Genomic DNA, 17,641 nt, shown 5'->3' on the forward strand with positions numbered 1-17,641 from the left:
TCTCTCTCTCTCTCTCTCTCTCTCTCTCTCTCTCTCTCTCTCTCTCTTCTCATTGTGAATTTTCGATTATAACCAGACATATGTACCCGTTCCGAAGCAAACATGCGTGTGTGTGTGTGTGTGTGTGTGTGTCCGTCTGCTGAAAACGGATTTGCGAGAGAATCGTCTTGAAATTAATCGGAATTTCAAGTTGAAATCCATAAACAAAAATCACCGACCTTAATTAAGTGGATTGGCGCTCACAAGCCACACGCATTTTTTACGTACTTGAAATAGCATCGCGAACATTTACTTCAATTCGGTGCGATAATACGGCGCTATTTCTCAAATACACACAATGTACTCACACACACACCACATACCAAAATTTATTGATACGCTTTTTTTCACTTCTTTTCACTCCTCATATTTATGGTAGATCCGCATTCTTTGACTGCAAACAGTTTTTTTTTGTCTTTCGCTTGCTTTTGTACTGACTACTTCAGATAAACGGTTCGTATTGCATTATTTTTGGGTATATGTTAGGGTTTTCTTATTTCCATTGATTTGATATGGTCAAAATGATATTTTATGCGATCAAATATGCAATTTTCATCACAAATAACTATAAGTATCGTTACAGTTGTTTACGCACGGAATATAACCACTATCCAATGGGTTGTTTCACTGGATAAAGTCCGCATGTGTGTGTATGTGAGTCCATTTTTCCTTCTTTCTCTTCAATCGACAAAATGATAGGTTTTTCTTGAAAATAAGGGTCGCTATATTTAGATGCCACAACTTGAAAAATTATTACGAGAAAATTACGATTTTTTTCAACTTCACTTGCTTGTTTGCTGGTAATTTCGTATAAATAAATAAGTTTAATTGTTTCAGGCTTTCAATTATTTCAATTGCATTCATTGATGTACTCGGTGTGTGTGTGTGTTTGTATTTATTGCTGCTGCTGCTGCTGATCACCATGATGATGGTGATGATGACGACGTGTTGTATGCAATGTGCTGTGTATTAGCACAACTATTTCTGCGCCAAATCAAACCAGCAATTCTATTCGATGTGGTCTTTTATTTTTCCAATTGGCACGATCAACACATTAACAATTGCAATAAAAGAAGAAACATCCACAGAAAAATAAGCTCAAAAAAATCGCCCTTCCCTCCGCCGACCATCAATTACGGCCAAAGAGCTGTTTTGTTGTTATTTTCTGTGTGTTTTTTGAGCAATTTCTATTGAGAGTGTTGTTTTTTTTCTCGTCTTTAATCGTGTGTTTTTCTGTAGAAAATACTGCGTTCCGCTTAATTTCAGTAAAATTATAATTATTGGTAGAGTGTGGCATTTGTTTTATATTCGAAAATCGTTCGCAGAGCACTCTGTGCTTTCTCTCTCTCTCGTACATAAAATAAATTGTGTTCAACAAGCAAACAATTGGTCGAAAACGGATTTCAAACTTCATTTGCAAATCAAAAGAAGAAATGTGAAAATTCCACGAATGATTTTTGTTTTCCGATCGTGCATCGTTCGACCGTGGTCGCGAGAGAGCGCATGAGCATCATCATTTCATTGGTGGGATTGTGCGAAACGAAAGTGATGTAGAAGAGAGATGGCACACACACACACATGCTCATTTCTATGAACAACAAAAACAATATTATATTCGAGTGCAGAGAAGAGAGGAACAACACAACAACAAAAAAACACACTACTGTGCGCAATAATGGGTAATGCGAAAACATTTATTTTGTCTACGCATTCCCGTATCCATTACACTCTTGCGGAATGTGCAACGGTTGGTTATGTTATTGTCACCACCATTGCATTTCTTTAGATTATATTTTTATTTCTATTAATTTTCATTCCATTGCCGTAAAGCATCCACATTTTTATAGTTTCTCAACTCTTTAAGATCGTTTTGTGTGTGTCTGCTCTGTGCTGTGCTTGCCTGTGCAGCAATTGCCATTTGTTGCGATGAAAACGTTTCATTGTTGCTAAGAAAAGGTAGACCAGGAATTCAAATAATGTTGCAAAACGGTTTGAATTGAGCGAAAAATGTGCTGTATTTATACACACATACACACCACACTCTATTGGGAAGTAGATGAGAGTGAAGAAAAGAAGAGAAAAAAAAAACAACAACAACAACAACAGCAACTATATAATAAATAAGCACAAGCAAAAGAATTAAGTTCTTTCTTCGGAATTTTGCTTGATGTCTCGATTTTCGTTGTGCAGTTGGTGCGCGCCAACTGCACACACGGTGTGTGCATTCAATGTGCGCACATTTTGGCGATGTGAGATATTTTTCCTCCTTCTCTATGCGTTCGTTGCATTTTCTCTGCATGTTTATGTTAAGAATTTTCGAATGAATTAATACGGCGAAACACAAGCAGCAACACACCGCATAGCATTGCATCCTGACACTGAACGGGATTTTTTTGTGTGTGTATGTGTTTTTGTGTAAAATCGGAATCGAGTTTTGCTGTTTTCTTCGTTTCCGAAATTTTATTCTTTCTTCTCCGTGTTTCTCATTTATCGTGGTGACACATCCTTTTGTTTGTTCAATGAGAAGGCACTTTTTTTTATATCTCATCATTCTTCCATATTTTTTTCGGTACACATGCAAAGAGTCCGGCTCTCAGCATGAGCAAACTCGCACAATAACCCAATATTTCGTTGTTGTTCCTTCATCAAACAACATTTCGACGACGACGTGGGAATTTTTCTCTGATACTTTTTTCCTCAGTCTCTCTCCTTCGTTTCGGTTTCGTCTAAAACATATTTTTAATGAGTTTGTCGGGATAAAACAAAAAAAAAAAATACCGAGGAAAAATTCACAGGAACCAATTCACATTTTTCTGTTTTTTTTTTGTACCTCCACCTGCATCGAATGGCATTTTCTTGGTGGCGCTTATGCTCCGGCCATTTGATTGAGTGACTCATCGGTCAGCAATGAATTGGGTTGATTATTTTTTATTGTTTATTTGACGATAAACAGCGTGTCAGCAACATTTGTCTATGTTATGATTGGATTGAATTGATTGTCGAGAGGATGACCGCATTTACACGGATGCAGATGCATTCGCCTCAAAAGTGCACGTGAAAATAAATGTTCCATTGAGTGTTGTGCTTGTATGTCAGAATTTTATTTTTCCATAAATATTTACACGCTAACGGTAAGTCAAGTGTTTGTTTCAGATGCAGCAGCCGCAGAAGCATAGCCATAAAAACAGACGGTTTTTTTTCTTATCATCTTCTTTTTCGCTTATTCAAACAATCTACCGAAATCTCAAGCCACACCGATTGTTTATGAAGCGAGAGGATTGTTGTTTTGTCGTTTTTGCTTGTTCACCATTTTCAATAATGCCAGAGTACAGCCCAGACACATACATCCGCATTAAGATGGGAAAACTACATGTGGATAAACATTTTGCAGGCTGGCGCTTCAATTGCTCTCGCTTGTGTCACTTTTATGACAACATGTGAAATTTGTATGTGTGCTCGTTTCGATCGTTCAGCATCGGTGCTCTTTGTCTGTCATTCGGCATTTGTGCACACATTCGACACACTCATTCAGTCTGTGTGTCCCTTGCTCGCCCGACAAGTCTCTCCTGCGCTCGACATTCAAACCAAATGAATACATCATCCTGTCTCGAACAGGTAAAAAGTAAACACAAAAACACACACACGTTGCCACAGTTTGGTGTATGTTAAGTCGATTGCTCTTGCCGAATCTCGCTTCATATTTTTATGATTATTTTTTCTTGTCGGTCGTTTTCCTTTCGCTATGGCATTTATCTACTTGATTATTTGTTTAAGTTTCGTTTTTTTTTCTCTTTTCTTTTTCTCTCTGCCTCGATCTGTGTTTATTTCATTTTGTTTCGCTATTTCAACAAGGAATCTAAGACTTTGTGCTATTCTCTTCTCTTCTCTACTTTTTTTTTTGCATTCAAGGTTGGTTTCTCATTCTACGTGTATTTTATGTGCTCAGTTGTTTATATTCCAGTGATAAATCTATTTTCATTTCGGTTTTCCCAGCCGGTGGGTGGATGGCGCTTAGCAACTTTTTCCTCTTCTTCTTCGTTGGCTTCATCTCAAAACATTTGGATGTGTTTACATCAAATGCCACTTCCTCATGTTTCGACATGAAAATTTCAGCAAATTGCTTCCGTCTTCGAAATACTCGTTCTCTCTGTCTCTGTATTACTCTGTGTATGTTCAGAAAAAAAGCGAACATTTTCAAAGAAAGATTTTTTGTGAGCTTGCGATAATGGTCTATCATTTCATTTATTTGAATGATATTTTCCATAAACCAAAGAAAAAACTGGCTTCGACCGAGCATTGTGTTGTGTATATAAGCGTTTAGTGGTGGCATTTTAACGATCGTCTTGGCTGGCATAAAGTTTTACCGAAACTGTTTTATGAACAACGACCATCGAATACACACTCTTTTCGTACACATACACCAAGAGCCATAATGTAAATGAAAATGACAATGAAAACCGTTTGCTGGGTAAATAAAATGTAATAAAAAAGAAAACAGGACGATTCATTCGAGAGGAATGTCACATTCAGGACGTAAAACACTGTCTCCTCATGTTCACCATCGCGTTTTTTGTTGTTGTTGTTTCTTTCATTCGCAACGAAATTTTTTTTTCAATGAACTGCTTCATTCATTCATTCAAGTGTTCGGTGCTTCTCCTGGTTCACTAAGCCAAGAAAAGAGAATGACAACGAAAAATATGTAAATATGTATTCAAATTTCATCTGGAAGATGACAAAAAAATGCGCTCAGCAAATGATGACTATGAAATCCACTTATTTTATGTATGGTAATGTTGCTTCAGTCGCATGTGGAACAATTGGAAAGATACACACAAACACATACATCGTAATTGAATTGGATGTGGACACATAAAAATGTTGTCATCGGGTATTTTGTTAAGTGTTGCTCATTGCTTTCGGTTTTGCCAAAAAAAATATGAAGCATGTGGTTGATGAAATGAAGCAACGAGAGAAGAGATTGAGTGAAGATCGAACGAGGAAAATGCGAATAGTATGTGCATTTATATAGAGAATAAATCGCATGCGGAGCGTGCATAGAAACAGTTCGCGGTGGTGGAATGCCGTTGCTGAGGGGAGGATTTTTTTTTTTGGACCAACAACAACTGTAACAATAGCTAAAACACCAAAATCGGATCAAATAAAATGAAAATATATAAATACGAATGGCAAATGGATGGAAAGTAATGAAATTGTTCAGACCATAGCAGCAAAATCAGCAGCAGCAGCAGAAATCGAAATTTGAAATAAAACAAGGAACAAGAGAAGAAGATACCACTAAAAAACAACTAATGACAAACATCAAATGCTCTACAACACATTCCCATTTATTTAAACGACATAATATGCATTTATTGTATGAATCGTATAGATTTTTCTAGAGTTCCTGTTTGTTGTTTGGCATTAACAACGCTTTATTACACTGCTTGCTGTACGCGCGCCCGCGCTCTTTGTCTTTATTCACAATCAATTCGGTTGCGTGTTTTTTTTTTGTTTTGTTTTTTTCGGGCTTCATTCATTTTTTTTTCAGTTTAAATGCGTTATTTGAACGAGCACTTTTTTTTCGGTCGCTCATTCGTCGGCATGCTCTTTGGTTGGTGTGTTGTCGGGGACGATATACAGAGCAGTGAACATTCATTGAAAAATTATGATAACAGCTAGATAAACAAAATAGCGATAATAATGCGATATGAATAAATGCGTATGCTCATTTTTTTCGGTGTTGCTGTTGTTGCTCTTGCCTCGATGTGGAAATAAAAAGGGTGACTGATGAGCGCGCGGGGATGCTACTCTCGCTCTTTCTCTCTCGCTCTCGACGATAAATTTGATTTGCATTAATTCTATGGAAATTTCAATAGATTTTCTAAATGGTTTTCACTTACATGAATGAAATCGAACATGGTGTTAGAGTGCTGCTTACTCGTGTGTTCCATCATCAAATGGATTAAAAATCGTGTAACTTTCAATTCATACCAATTTCTACTGACATGGTGCATTATTTGCGTTGAATTTTTTTTTTCTCTTGTTTTTCTTTCGTATAAATTCAATTATGAGATACAAAATTGAATTTGATGCTGAAATGTGGCGGTGATTAAATTTCTCCTACTGCCAAATTTATGAATGAGTTAAGTGTGCATGTTCGGTGTTTGTTGCAAGCATCGATGGTCGAAACACGAGAGCGCGGCGGTAATCGTGTCCGAAGCACGAAAATCACAATGCAACTTAATGGTCGAGTTGTGTGAATTTAATAGCCTAGCAGTAACTGACGTGGACCACCATGCATTCTAGCAACAAGACAACATACTAAAAAAAAACAACCGAAACAACAACAACCATGCACCAATGAATAAACAAACCGTTTTCAATTGGCTTATTTGCATGCGTGTGCAGATGAATGCGCCTCGAAAGAACACGACCAACAGCAAAAAAACCAGAGCTGAATATGTATATATATATATATATATATATAAGAGAATGGAATCAACCACTCGCGGAAACATTTCAAACGAATCCATAATTTTTCGTCAAACCATAAATATGGTTTGTGCATTTAAACTTTTGACAACAGCATAAATATGCCGATTTGTCACCAAGTGTCTGCGTGTGTTTCCCTCCATTCGATTTCGATATGCGCGCACTCAGTTTGCATCAGTATGTGTATTTTTATTCCACATTGCCTTTGTCGCTTGCTGCTCATGCTGCCTTCTTTGCTTGTATGTATCCAATTCGTTTCGTAACGATTTCGATAACAGAATTAATATCTAAGCTCATTTACATGTTGAACTTGTCAAGAATGGCCACGCGCGCGTCCATGTTAATCAAAATCGTATCCGATTCTGTATTTTGGCCAGATCAGTTTGATAAGTGAGAGACATAACCAATTTTAAAGTACACACAACCTATGCTATTCAAAATTATGGTCATCATGTGATCACCACTTGCATTGACTGTTCACATGTGAACACTTTTGAATGGGCTCAAAACTCTGGTGTCTAAAATGAATGCGGCGTTTCCGCTGCAAACTGGATCGAATATCGTTTGTACTTACTTATACTTTCGTGGGTTAAAGCTGAGTCGATAGTCGTTGTTATGAAGAGAATTCCAAGTAATATTCTGATTCCGGCTTCCATTTTTGTTAGATTTGCTAGGAGTTTTTGGTGTATTTGGTGGTGGCAATTTCGCACAAATGCAACAAATGAAAGAAACAAACACGACGATTTGATGATTGCTGAAATGAGATAAGAAAAGATTTTTGGTGTTGATCAGCTTAAGTTCATTAAAATGGCAGGTGGGAGAGAGAGAGAGTGTGTGTGTGTGTGTTGTATTTCATTTTCGGCTGCTAAAAAGCATCATTTGACTGATGATCGCATGCGATATCGTAATGTATGCGCGGCAGTCTTTCAAGTTTCATTTAATTTTTCATAGAAACGAAAATGATTACCGAGATCCTATATATTTATGTGTGTGACAGTCTCTTCGTTTCGGCCAATAACAAGATAAACATGGAAGAAAGACCAACAACAACAGTGAAACAAAAATCGAAAATAAAAGCGGCATCACGCCACGATTCTAATCGCCCATAAAATTTGAAACGGGGAAAAAAGCGATTAAGACAAGAATAAAATACACAAATTTTCATAAATGAGTTAATGGAGAAATGAAGTTATTAGACGAAATGCCGTTCAACAGGTGAGCCAATAAAATTGTATATCGAAAATGTCAATAGATTCAGTTCATCGTTCATTCAATTTGCACCGTTGCCGATATATAGTCAAATCAACAGAGAGTCGGGAGTGTCGACTGTCGATAGGCAAGACGATAATCGATTTGCGATAGGACAACATATACACGAAATTGACATTCAAAACCAACAACATCAATGTGCTGATGATGTTGTGCACCTGTGACCAGATATTGGATAATTGAATGTAACTATCGATGAAATCACATAACTATGACATTTATTCCCTTTTAACATGCGCTGATCTGTAGATTGAATCATGCACACAACACACATAATGCGAGAGTGACAGCACAAGAGCACCAAAACGCAAACACTTGTGGATTATATGGTGACCAATGTGTGCACATTTATGACTTATATGGAAAGATTATTATGCAATGCACAGGCACAAGTAGCACCAGTAGCAGCGCAACAGAACAAAAAGACTCCCGAACGACATACACAGCACACACATGCGAAATCAAAAAGGTGACAACAACAATCGATTGGGAAAAAAAATTGAAATATAATGATTGTAAAGCATTTATTGATTATTAAACAGTGACGTTGTGGCAGAACTGTTGTTGATTCAATTTCGTGAGCCTTTTTTTGCACTCGACTGTTTATAAGAGAGGAAAATTAATAATAATTGACACTAATGTGTCAGCATTGAATAAAGTAGTTTATTTTCGTGTTCTGTATGCATGCGGTGTGCGTGGTTTTCTCTCTCTCTCTCTCTCTCTGTGTGTGTGTTTTTCGTTCTGTTGTTGTTTTTTTTGTATATGTATAAACATATGTGTGCTGTTCCTTCGTTTTTCTCATCGATCTTTCTCAATGCACGCCGTGTAGCTTCTGAATTTTTACTTGTCGATTTGCGATTTCGATTTGTGTATTCGCATATTGCACTCTTGTGGTATGTATCATTTGTTTTTCTTTTCGATGTGTTAACGATTTTTATCGTCGTCACAATTAAATAATATCTTTTTGTTTCGTGCATTCGTTCGTTTGTTTGTTTATTTTCGAGTGCACGCGGACTTGCACGGTGCATTTGTGATTTTTTGTTCGAGCCTCTGTGTATGGAGCTTCTCAGTATCACTGGCACTAAGCATGACATACACACACTTCAAAAATGATGATATGGCATGATGACGGTGATTTATTTTTCCACGGCGCGTATCCAAATACGCGCATTTGTTTCTACGCGCAGAAAGCGAGAGCAAGAGCCAAGCGAAAAGCGCATTTGTTCGAGAGAGTGTGTAAACAAGTAGCAGACCGTGTTGATTGAGTTGAAGCGAAGGAAAACGTTTACACATTTCATATTGAATGTTGCTGTCATTGCACAACAACTGTAGCAGCCACAAGATTCAACAAGTTAATAGATAATGTGGAAAATGTGTCAAAAACATTGAGAGAGTGAAAAAAAAACGACATAACATGAGTGTTTTTTTTTGTATTCATTCATTTGCCATTTTTTTCCTCTTAAATAACACACAAATCCATTTAGCAGCTTCCAATAGAGAGAGAGAGAGAGAGACCGATCGTATTTCGCAATTTGCAATAATCGAAACAAAACTATGAGCAACAAACGCGTTTTTCGGATCGGATGCAATTGACATTGCATGTGAAAATATAATTTTGAAAATTGGGAAAACTCGGCTATTCAATGGAAATTTATTGTTTATTTTTATCTATTTTGAGAAACTATTTCAATTTGTTTAGTTCCGTTTCTGTGGAAATCATCTCGGATGAATCATGGTTCGGGAGAAACCAAGATTGTATTTTTGATTTCATGCATTATTTTATAGCTATTTAGAAATGTGAAAAGGCAATTCCGAAAATGCCAACAAAACTGAATGAATCGAGCAAGGTGTTTGTGTGAAATTCGTACGAGCGATAATGGAACGTCGAAAATAAGTACTCTCTGGTTGAAATTCATCATAGCCGAATAAACAACCAATTCCAAGAAATGTTTTCGCATTTCGTGATGTCTCACATATATCGAAAATGATTTGGTCGCGGGCGCGCACATCAATTTCAATTCGATTTGTGTGTCTAGGTTTTTTAGTTGTTGTCGTTGTTATTGTTGTTGTTGTTTGTGGAACTCACATTTCAAGCGCCACGAACAATAAGACAACACTCTCGATTTGATTGCGACGATGATGGTAGCAGTGCGCCCGAGCATTTGTTAAACTAACATGATCGAAAATCATTATCGCAGCCACTTTTAAATCGACAACGGCATTTAATAATTTGTTCTATTTTTAAAACGAATTTTTTTTTTCAGCGTTTCTTGTGTATAACTCTATGGAATTATGCATATAAAAATAAGAAATAAGCGAAAGAGAGGGAGAGAGATAATACACATGGAAAGATGAATTAATTATTGAATGGGAAAAACCCTCTGTGTGAGGGACATGAACACAGATTGATAGATTTAAACGAGAGAAAGAGGGAAACGAAAGAGAAACACACAAAACTGAAACGAAGAATTCTACTTGAAACAAATGTAGACAGCGGTTTCTTTTTGGTTTCGTTACCCGTTCTACCTTTTGTCTATTTCTGGTTCTATTTTGAATGAAGAAACTGGCGAAGGAGATAAAATGAATAGTGACACAAAAAGAAGATGAATGTCTGAAAAAGAAGTCACTACGATCGAATGCCGCATATTTTGCATAAAAATAAATTAACTGGAATATTAATGGGCACGAGCGAAAACCTGTGCACAGGTTTCTCTCTTTCTCTATCTCTGCAGCGCCAAGGTGATTATCGAATAATTCAATTTGATTTGTGGATGATCGTACAATACGTTGCACAATCCGTTCTCAAATGTAACGCAAAATGCATTCCCATTTCAATCAGTTTGCGGCTACATGTCATGCAGATCGTACTTTCCACGATGTCGATTGCTTTGACGAAGGAAAAAAACGCATCAACGACGAAAAAGTCAAATTGGCAAAAATGTAGAATATTCAACAGCGAAAAGAAGGAACAAGTAGTTGAACAGCAATCGATAGATGCATTGAATTGAACGAAGAAATTATTCTCAGGAGTTGATTTGGTCATCGATCGAGAGATGGGTAAAGGGCAAGAAAAGGAGCGATAGAAATAGCGAAAGCAAAAATGAAAGAGAAATAGACTTGAATTGCATTGACGAAGAACATTGAAGAGTCACACAACAGAGAATGGAAGCAAAGAAAACGAAGCTAAGATAGAGAGAGAGAGAGAGAGAGAGAGAGAGAGCGAATGGTATACCACTATAGTTAATTCACCATAAATGTCTTGTGAAGCCTTTCAATTGGCCTGTGAATATGTATATTGAATTGTAACAGGTGGCAACGGCGATTCAAACAGTATCAAAGAATTTCACGACCGAAGCAGTGCGCGCCAGTTTAAGCGTTTAAGCAACACCACAATGGAAGAGGTAGAAAAATCAAAGAATGGAAAAATTACTTGTGACCACGCCAGCATATTACAATGTATCATTGTGGTAAAAACGATTGGGCATAAATGAGAGAATGGGCCACGATAAGGGGAAGGAGAAAGAAAATATGCATGAATTGTGCTCATCCACAGCGCAATTCGATTTTTGTACATGTTTTGGTGCATAGTGGAAAAGATGAATATTCAAATCTTGGCAAATTTGCCGAAATGTCTTCGGGTAGGGCGATTTCAATTGTAGATTTTATGTAGTTTAATGTAGTGTATTTACTTTTTTTATGTAGGAATAATTTTTTTGAGTAATCGGCTATCGAAAACCCGCTCCAAAATGGGGATACTCAAATCTTGGTCAAAAAACGAATTTTCCATGAATCAAATGTTTTTTCGAATGGAGAATGGTTTCAAAAAATTGTAGATAAATTGTAAAATTCAAATCAGTCGTCCGATTCTTGATATTTTCAACAACTTATTTGACAACAGCAGTGTTTTGTTTTTGTAGGGAGAAAAAATGCTCCAAAACTGGTCCAAACTGTTTTATTAATTGTAGTGACCTAAAAATAATTGTAGAAGCACCTACGGTTATTGTAGTGGTCGGAATTTAATTGTAGTGACCCAAAAATAATTGTAGAACTACCTTCGGTTATTGTAGTGGTTCTACAATTATTTTTGGGTCACTACAATAACCGTAGGTGCTTCTACAATTATTTTTAGGTCACTACAATTAATAAAACAGTTTGGACCAGTTTTGGAGCATTTTTTCTCCCTACAAAAACAAAACACTGCTGTTGTCAAAAAAGTTGTTGAAAATATCAAGAATCGGACGACTGATTTGAATTCTACATTTTTTCTACAATTTTATGGACCCTAGAAACAATAGAAAAAAGATTTAGTTTGTGGAAAGTTCGATTTGGGGCCAAGATTTGAGTATTACCGATTTTGGACCAATTTTCATGACTCGTCCCGATATCGAACGAACGGGCAGACATATTTGAAAACGGACAATTGATTTGAATTCTATAATTTATCTACAATTTTTTGAAACCATTCTCCATTCGAAAAAACATTTGATTCATGGAAAATTCGTTTTTTGACCAAGATTTGAGTATCCCCATTTTGGAGCGGTTTTTTGATAGCCGATTACTCAAAAAATTGTTCCTGCATAAAAAAAGTAAATACACTACATTAAACTACATAAAATCTACAATTGAAATCGCCCTACCCGAAGACATTTCGGCAAATTTGCCAAGATTTGAATATTCATCTAGTGGAAAAGGACCGTTGAGCGCGACATGCCAAAGAGTTCAAACTCTCACCATAAACACGCATACACACTCATAATAACAGTAATAAATGCTGCATAAATATTTATATTTATTTAATAAGAATGAAGCGAGGGAAAATGAAAGAAATAAGGCACATATCATCGTTATCGAAACCGATGATTTGCTTAATAAAATTGCATTTCCTATTGTGTGAGCGTCTCATCGCATCGGCCAAACGATGACGGAAAAAAAATTAAGTGAATAATAACAATAATAATAATAATAATAATAATGATAATGATGATGAAGAAATAAGAAGAAAAACGCAGCGATCAGGCAGCATCCATGGCAACCAAATGGCTAAGAAGAAAGACAGCAAAGGTACAGAAGACAGCGCGAAAGATTGAGCGAGAAAAAAAAAGAAAATTCAAACCAAAGTAAACAAACTGAACGAACAGCAACACGACCAACCACGATATATAATGCGCGAATAAGCGATAGGTCTTTAACCAAATACACAATAAAAATGCACAAAACACCGAGAGAAGTGAATTTAAACGACGACTAGCACAGCAACAGCACACAGAAACGAAAAGAAAATCTAAGATAGACAGACATGAATGAGAGAGAATGAGAGGGGGAAAAAAAGTACAGCAACGATGCAAACAAATCGTAACGACAACCGTCTGTTTTTGTTTGAAAACAGACGAAAAAGCGCCACAGCAATCACGCAGTATCACATCGTATATTAATTGCATGTAGATGTGGCCAGCACACACACACACACACACGCTACTATTTCTCTTGCTCTTTCCACTCTGTGCTACACGATGCGGTATGGAGTCTCTCGAATTGCATCTTTGGCTATTTGCACGAAAATGGAAAATTTATTGAGAGCGATTGCACCGGGGAGGTTTGAGGCAGCAAGGGAACGGATGCACAAAAAGAAAAACATCTCCGCAGCATTCCATTGATAATCATATAGTGTAACCGTTGCGGCAATAACACACACACACACACATGACGCAATGAAAAGAGGAAAAAAAGAAATTCATGCATAAAATACAACATTTGCAAATGCGAGCAAAGCTGGCGAGAGAAAGAAGAAGAAGAAGAAAACGACACGCTGAACTGACTCACAAATAGACGGAGAACATAGCTGGAACAGAACAGATTCGAACAGGACCGAACAGAACACTCTAAGCAAGAGAGAATTTAATGTATGGCAAACGATACAAGAGGAACGAAAAAAGAAAAAAGAAAATAAAAAGCAAAGCAATTAATTTATTTAATATACAAGCGAAACGATATGCGAAAAACTGACACATTTTTTTTTCGGGCGGGTTCGGTGTATTGTGAATGTAAAACACTGAGGCTTTTTAATTTTTTATTGTATTTTTTTTTATTTCAGCACAAATATACCATTTCATTCAATAGACTATTGCATTGCTTTAAAACGCAAAATGAGTAATGATGATATGAGCGCCGGTGATTTTTCAGTGCCTCATCCACATATAGTACTCGTTACTCTATGCGTGATTCATTCGTATGCAATCGATCGACTGATCGAACTCGGTAAGAATGTGTGCGCATTTTGTGTGGCAGTGATTTTCAGCGCTTCTGGTGACCCCGTAGGGTCTCATTCGAAAAAAAAAGTAAAAACAAAAATTGGATGAAATGGCTTCATAGCAAAGTAACACACATACGACAATGCCAAAATACTCGGTATATCATAAAAAACACCAAACCAAACCAAGCAAACAAACAATGTAACAAAAGATATGAATGCGTTTCAGGTCAAGCTTAGAGGTCGTATAAATCATTCGCATTGATTCTGATTTGGTTTATTGATAAGTTCATTCGCTTTGTTGTTTTGGAATGCAACGCCGAATGCAACGTAAATCATATTCATTTCCATAAAATATCATAATTTGACCCGTTTAACGATCCAACCAACGTAGAAAAAAGGAGGAATTCTATTCGACCGACCGACCGGCCGACGACAAAAACGACAAGAAAATACGTCTTTTCGTGAGTGTAAGTGTGCGTGTGTCGTTGAAAAGAAGATCAGAACATCAGGAAATTGATTGCCAGTATCAGTTTGTACTGCGAAATTACGGCACCGTTTCGTCATTTCATCTCGCGCGAACCTTTCGGAATCGCCATAGAAATCAATTAGTCAGTTAGAGGAGTCTTTATAATCATTCAGAGCAAGTGCTCGTTCTCGGCGAGATTTCAAATTTCAATTTGAATTTTTTATTTGCGACAACATTCCGTCGCAAAAGAAGAAGAAGAAATTGCACGATATGTCTAATTGAAATGTTCAACTCTTTTTTTTTCTCTCACTAGCCTCAAAACACAATTTCATCCACTAAAGCTGCAACTCATGTTGAATCCACTTCCCGCAACTATTAATTCATTCGCTTGTACATACATTTTATTTGCATATTCAGTTTTGTTTCGTTTTTTTTTTCACATTGAAAAAATTGAAATTCACTCACGTCGAACCGTTCTTCTTTGAAATGAATCTATTTCATTTTGTCATCACATTCAATTGCAACCAACAGCCAGAGACTGTTTACATGAACCGAAAGAAAAAAAACACAAACACGATTAATCGAGCGAACACAGTTGAAATATGTTTATTTCCAAATTGCTCTTGAAAATGATGAATTCATTTGTTCGTTATGCCTGCGACTGAAAAATTTACAATCGCATCGTTTATGTTGAAATTGAGCGATTTGTTGTAATTTACAGTAAATTTCAGAATTTACCAACAAAATTAATGGATGCAAATTAGCTGTGAGCACGAGCCGAAAATTTCGAATCACAAAGATCGCAAAAAAAAAGAATGACTGAACAAAACACGACGAGCGAGCAAGCAAGAGAGAGAGAGAGAGAGAGAGAGAGAAAGAAAAATGAACAGAAGGATCAAACCAAAGCCAATGAAACGCAGCCTATATGACGACAATAGCAACAGCAAACGAAAAAGCCCTAATGACACATTCGTTTAGTTTGTGCTGCACATTGAGTAGAGGCAGCCAGCTAATGAAAGCAAGAAATAAAAATCAGAAGATAAAGAAGAAGAAGAAGAAGAAAGAGAGACACACAGCAACGCGCGAATATTTATTAAATCACAGCGACAACATTAATAATCGTAATAATTGAATAGAAAAATTTATTTGATTTTCAAATTGTGAGCTGTTAAGTTGGCTCGAAAAATCATTTAATGCCCACGCGCATCACACACTGTAAAATATGCTCGAAACCGATCAAAAACACATACACACACACACACACGGGCACACTCACCGCCACATGCGATCGAGGCATTGTCTGTGCATACACGTGGCGATCGAGTTGATGTAGCAATTCTCTGGGCAATATATCTTTATATACCAAAAGAAAATTTCAATTCGTTCATTCCTCTCGCTACGGCTTTTTTTGGCTTTGGTCGAACGTCAGAAGAGAAAAATGTCAAACTGAAAAGTGAAACGAACGAATCAAATGGGATGAGCGAAGTGTGCGGGAACACAAAACGGGCGACGGAATGATCAAGCGAGCTAAATCAAATCGAGTCTTAATTGATGTTCTTCTGTTATCAATGATACCCAATTTTAATAATGTTCACAGGCCAAACATATTAACAAAACTGATGAAATATTGATGGGGCGACCGAACTGGGAACGATGTGATCGGTATAACGTATCTCGTCCACCGAGAGATGATGAAAAGAAATACACATCACAAATTTGTTCTTTGGATTTCTGTGTAAACCAAAAGACAAATTACTCACACACACACACACACACACACACACACCCATACGATTGATGCCTTGATTTTGTACACCAAAATCCGTCAGCGAATTTTTCGAGCAAGCAAAGAAAACAAATGAACGGCCGAGACCACAAGCGATAGACACCGTTCAGATAGATCGGCTCGCTAAAACTCTAGTGAGCGTTAGCGCGAGCGCGCATTCAAGAAAAGCAAACAAGCAGACAGGTTTCAATACAAAAAGCTTGTTCCACCAATTTATGGTTTGACGCATATTAAATCACGGCAATAAAATTAAAAATTCGACATTCCAAACATATTTTTTGAAGACATTTTCTCTTAGGTGCGCGCTCTTTGCCAAAATCAAGCGGGGTACTCTTTCAATACTCTTGACTATATATTGATGCGATGCGTGTGTATGTGCTGATTGTGCGTGTACAATGAGATCGGTTGGAATGGAACGGAGCAGCGATCATGGTGGAATCTCATAGCCCAACAACAACAAAAAAAGAAAAACAAATTCAAAACAACACACACACACACACACACACAAAATATTTGTAGAAAACGAATAAATCTGTTAGCATTTGGCTTTGAGCTGCTAACATTTCAATTTAATAAATATTTTGCTTAGTTTCGTTTCGATGTATCCTAAGCCGTTTTGTTTCTAAGTTGTCAGGTTTTTTTTGTCACATTTTTTTTTCTCAGCATCCAACAACCACGAATGGTTGTCGCCCATCCGAATCACAATGCATTTTGATCTGCAATCCGTAAGCTAAGCGCTTTCAAAATCGCATGTAAGCCGTAACAATGAACGAGCATTACGAGAGAAAAAAGTCATCTAGATGAGAATTTATTTGATTGCCCTAGTTGAGATTAATCAGAGATTTTGGCTGGTTGTATCATTCAATTTGTATATGTGTGTGTTTCTATCCAGAGGACCATATTGCGGAGAGCGAAGAGATCAAAATGCTTAAGCGGCCTACGTGTCCAGTGGCGGCTAAACTGTAAGGTGCGTTTTATGCACACAGCAACAACAAAAACGACGGCGACGACGACGGCGGCTCAACAAAACTCGACTCTTGATTGAATTATTAACACTTTTCAGACATACAACTTTCGAAGTGATAAATTCAAATCAGGCGAATCGAATATGCACGGGGCCCCAAAATGAATGAATGAATGAATGAATGAATGAATCAAACCCAAGCAAACACACAACCAGTGTGCAATGAGCGTTTGGGGATTAATTAGACAAGCGGGAGAGAGAGAAAAAGAATGCTCTCCCACGTTAACGTGCTGATATTAATAATTGGAAAAATCAAACGTGAAATCACCAATTCAATTCAAACAGTCATTTTAATTGATTTTTTTTTTTAATTTA

The 17,641-nt window shown here is 37.0% G+C and overlaps 1 protein-coding gene across 7 annotated transcripts in view; it reads right to left on the bottom strand.

Annotated features, from left to right (window-relative positions):
• LOC129577446 (BMP-binding endothelial regulator protein) overlaps window positions 1-17,641 on the bottom strand; it is a 72,943-nt gene that overhangs the window by 43,999 nt on the left and 11,303 nt on the right. For all 7 annotated transcript variants that reach the window (XM_055464467.1, XM_055464466.1, XM_055464469.1 and 4 more), the window contains exon 3: window positions 7,106-7,285. In XM_055464467.1, the coding sequence (XP_055320442.1) occupies window positions 7,106-7,187 (82 nt within the window). In that variant the 5' untranslated portion in view covers window positions 7,188-7,285. The remainder of the gene's footprint in view (window positions 1-7,105; window positions 7,286-17,641) is intronic.

The sequence above is a fragment of the Sitodiplosis mosellana genome, unplaced genomic scaffold, assembly GCF_009176505.1.
Source record: "Sitodiplosis mosellana isolate CC-2019 unplaced genomic scaffold, AAFC_SMos_1.0 Smas_scaffold_6197, whole genome shotgun sequence".
NCBI classification, from domain to species: domain Eukaryota; kingdom Metazoa; phylum Arthropoda; class Insecta; order Diptera; family Cecidomyiidae; genus Sitodiplosis; species Sitodiplosis mosellana.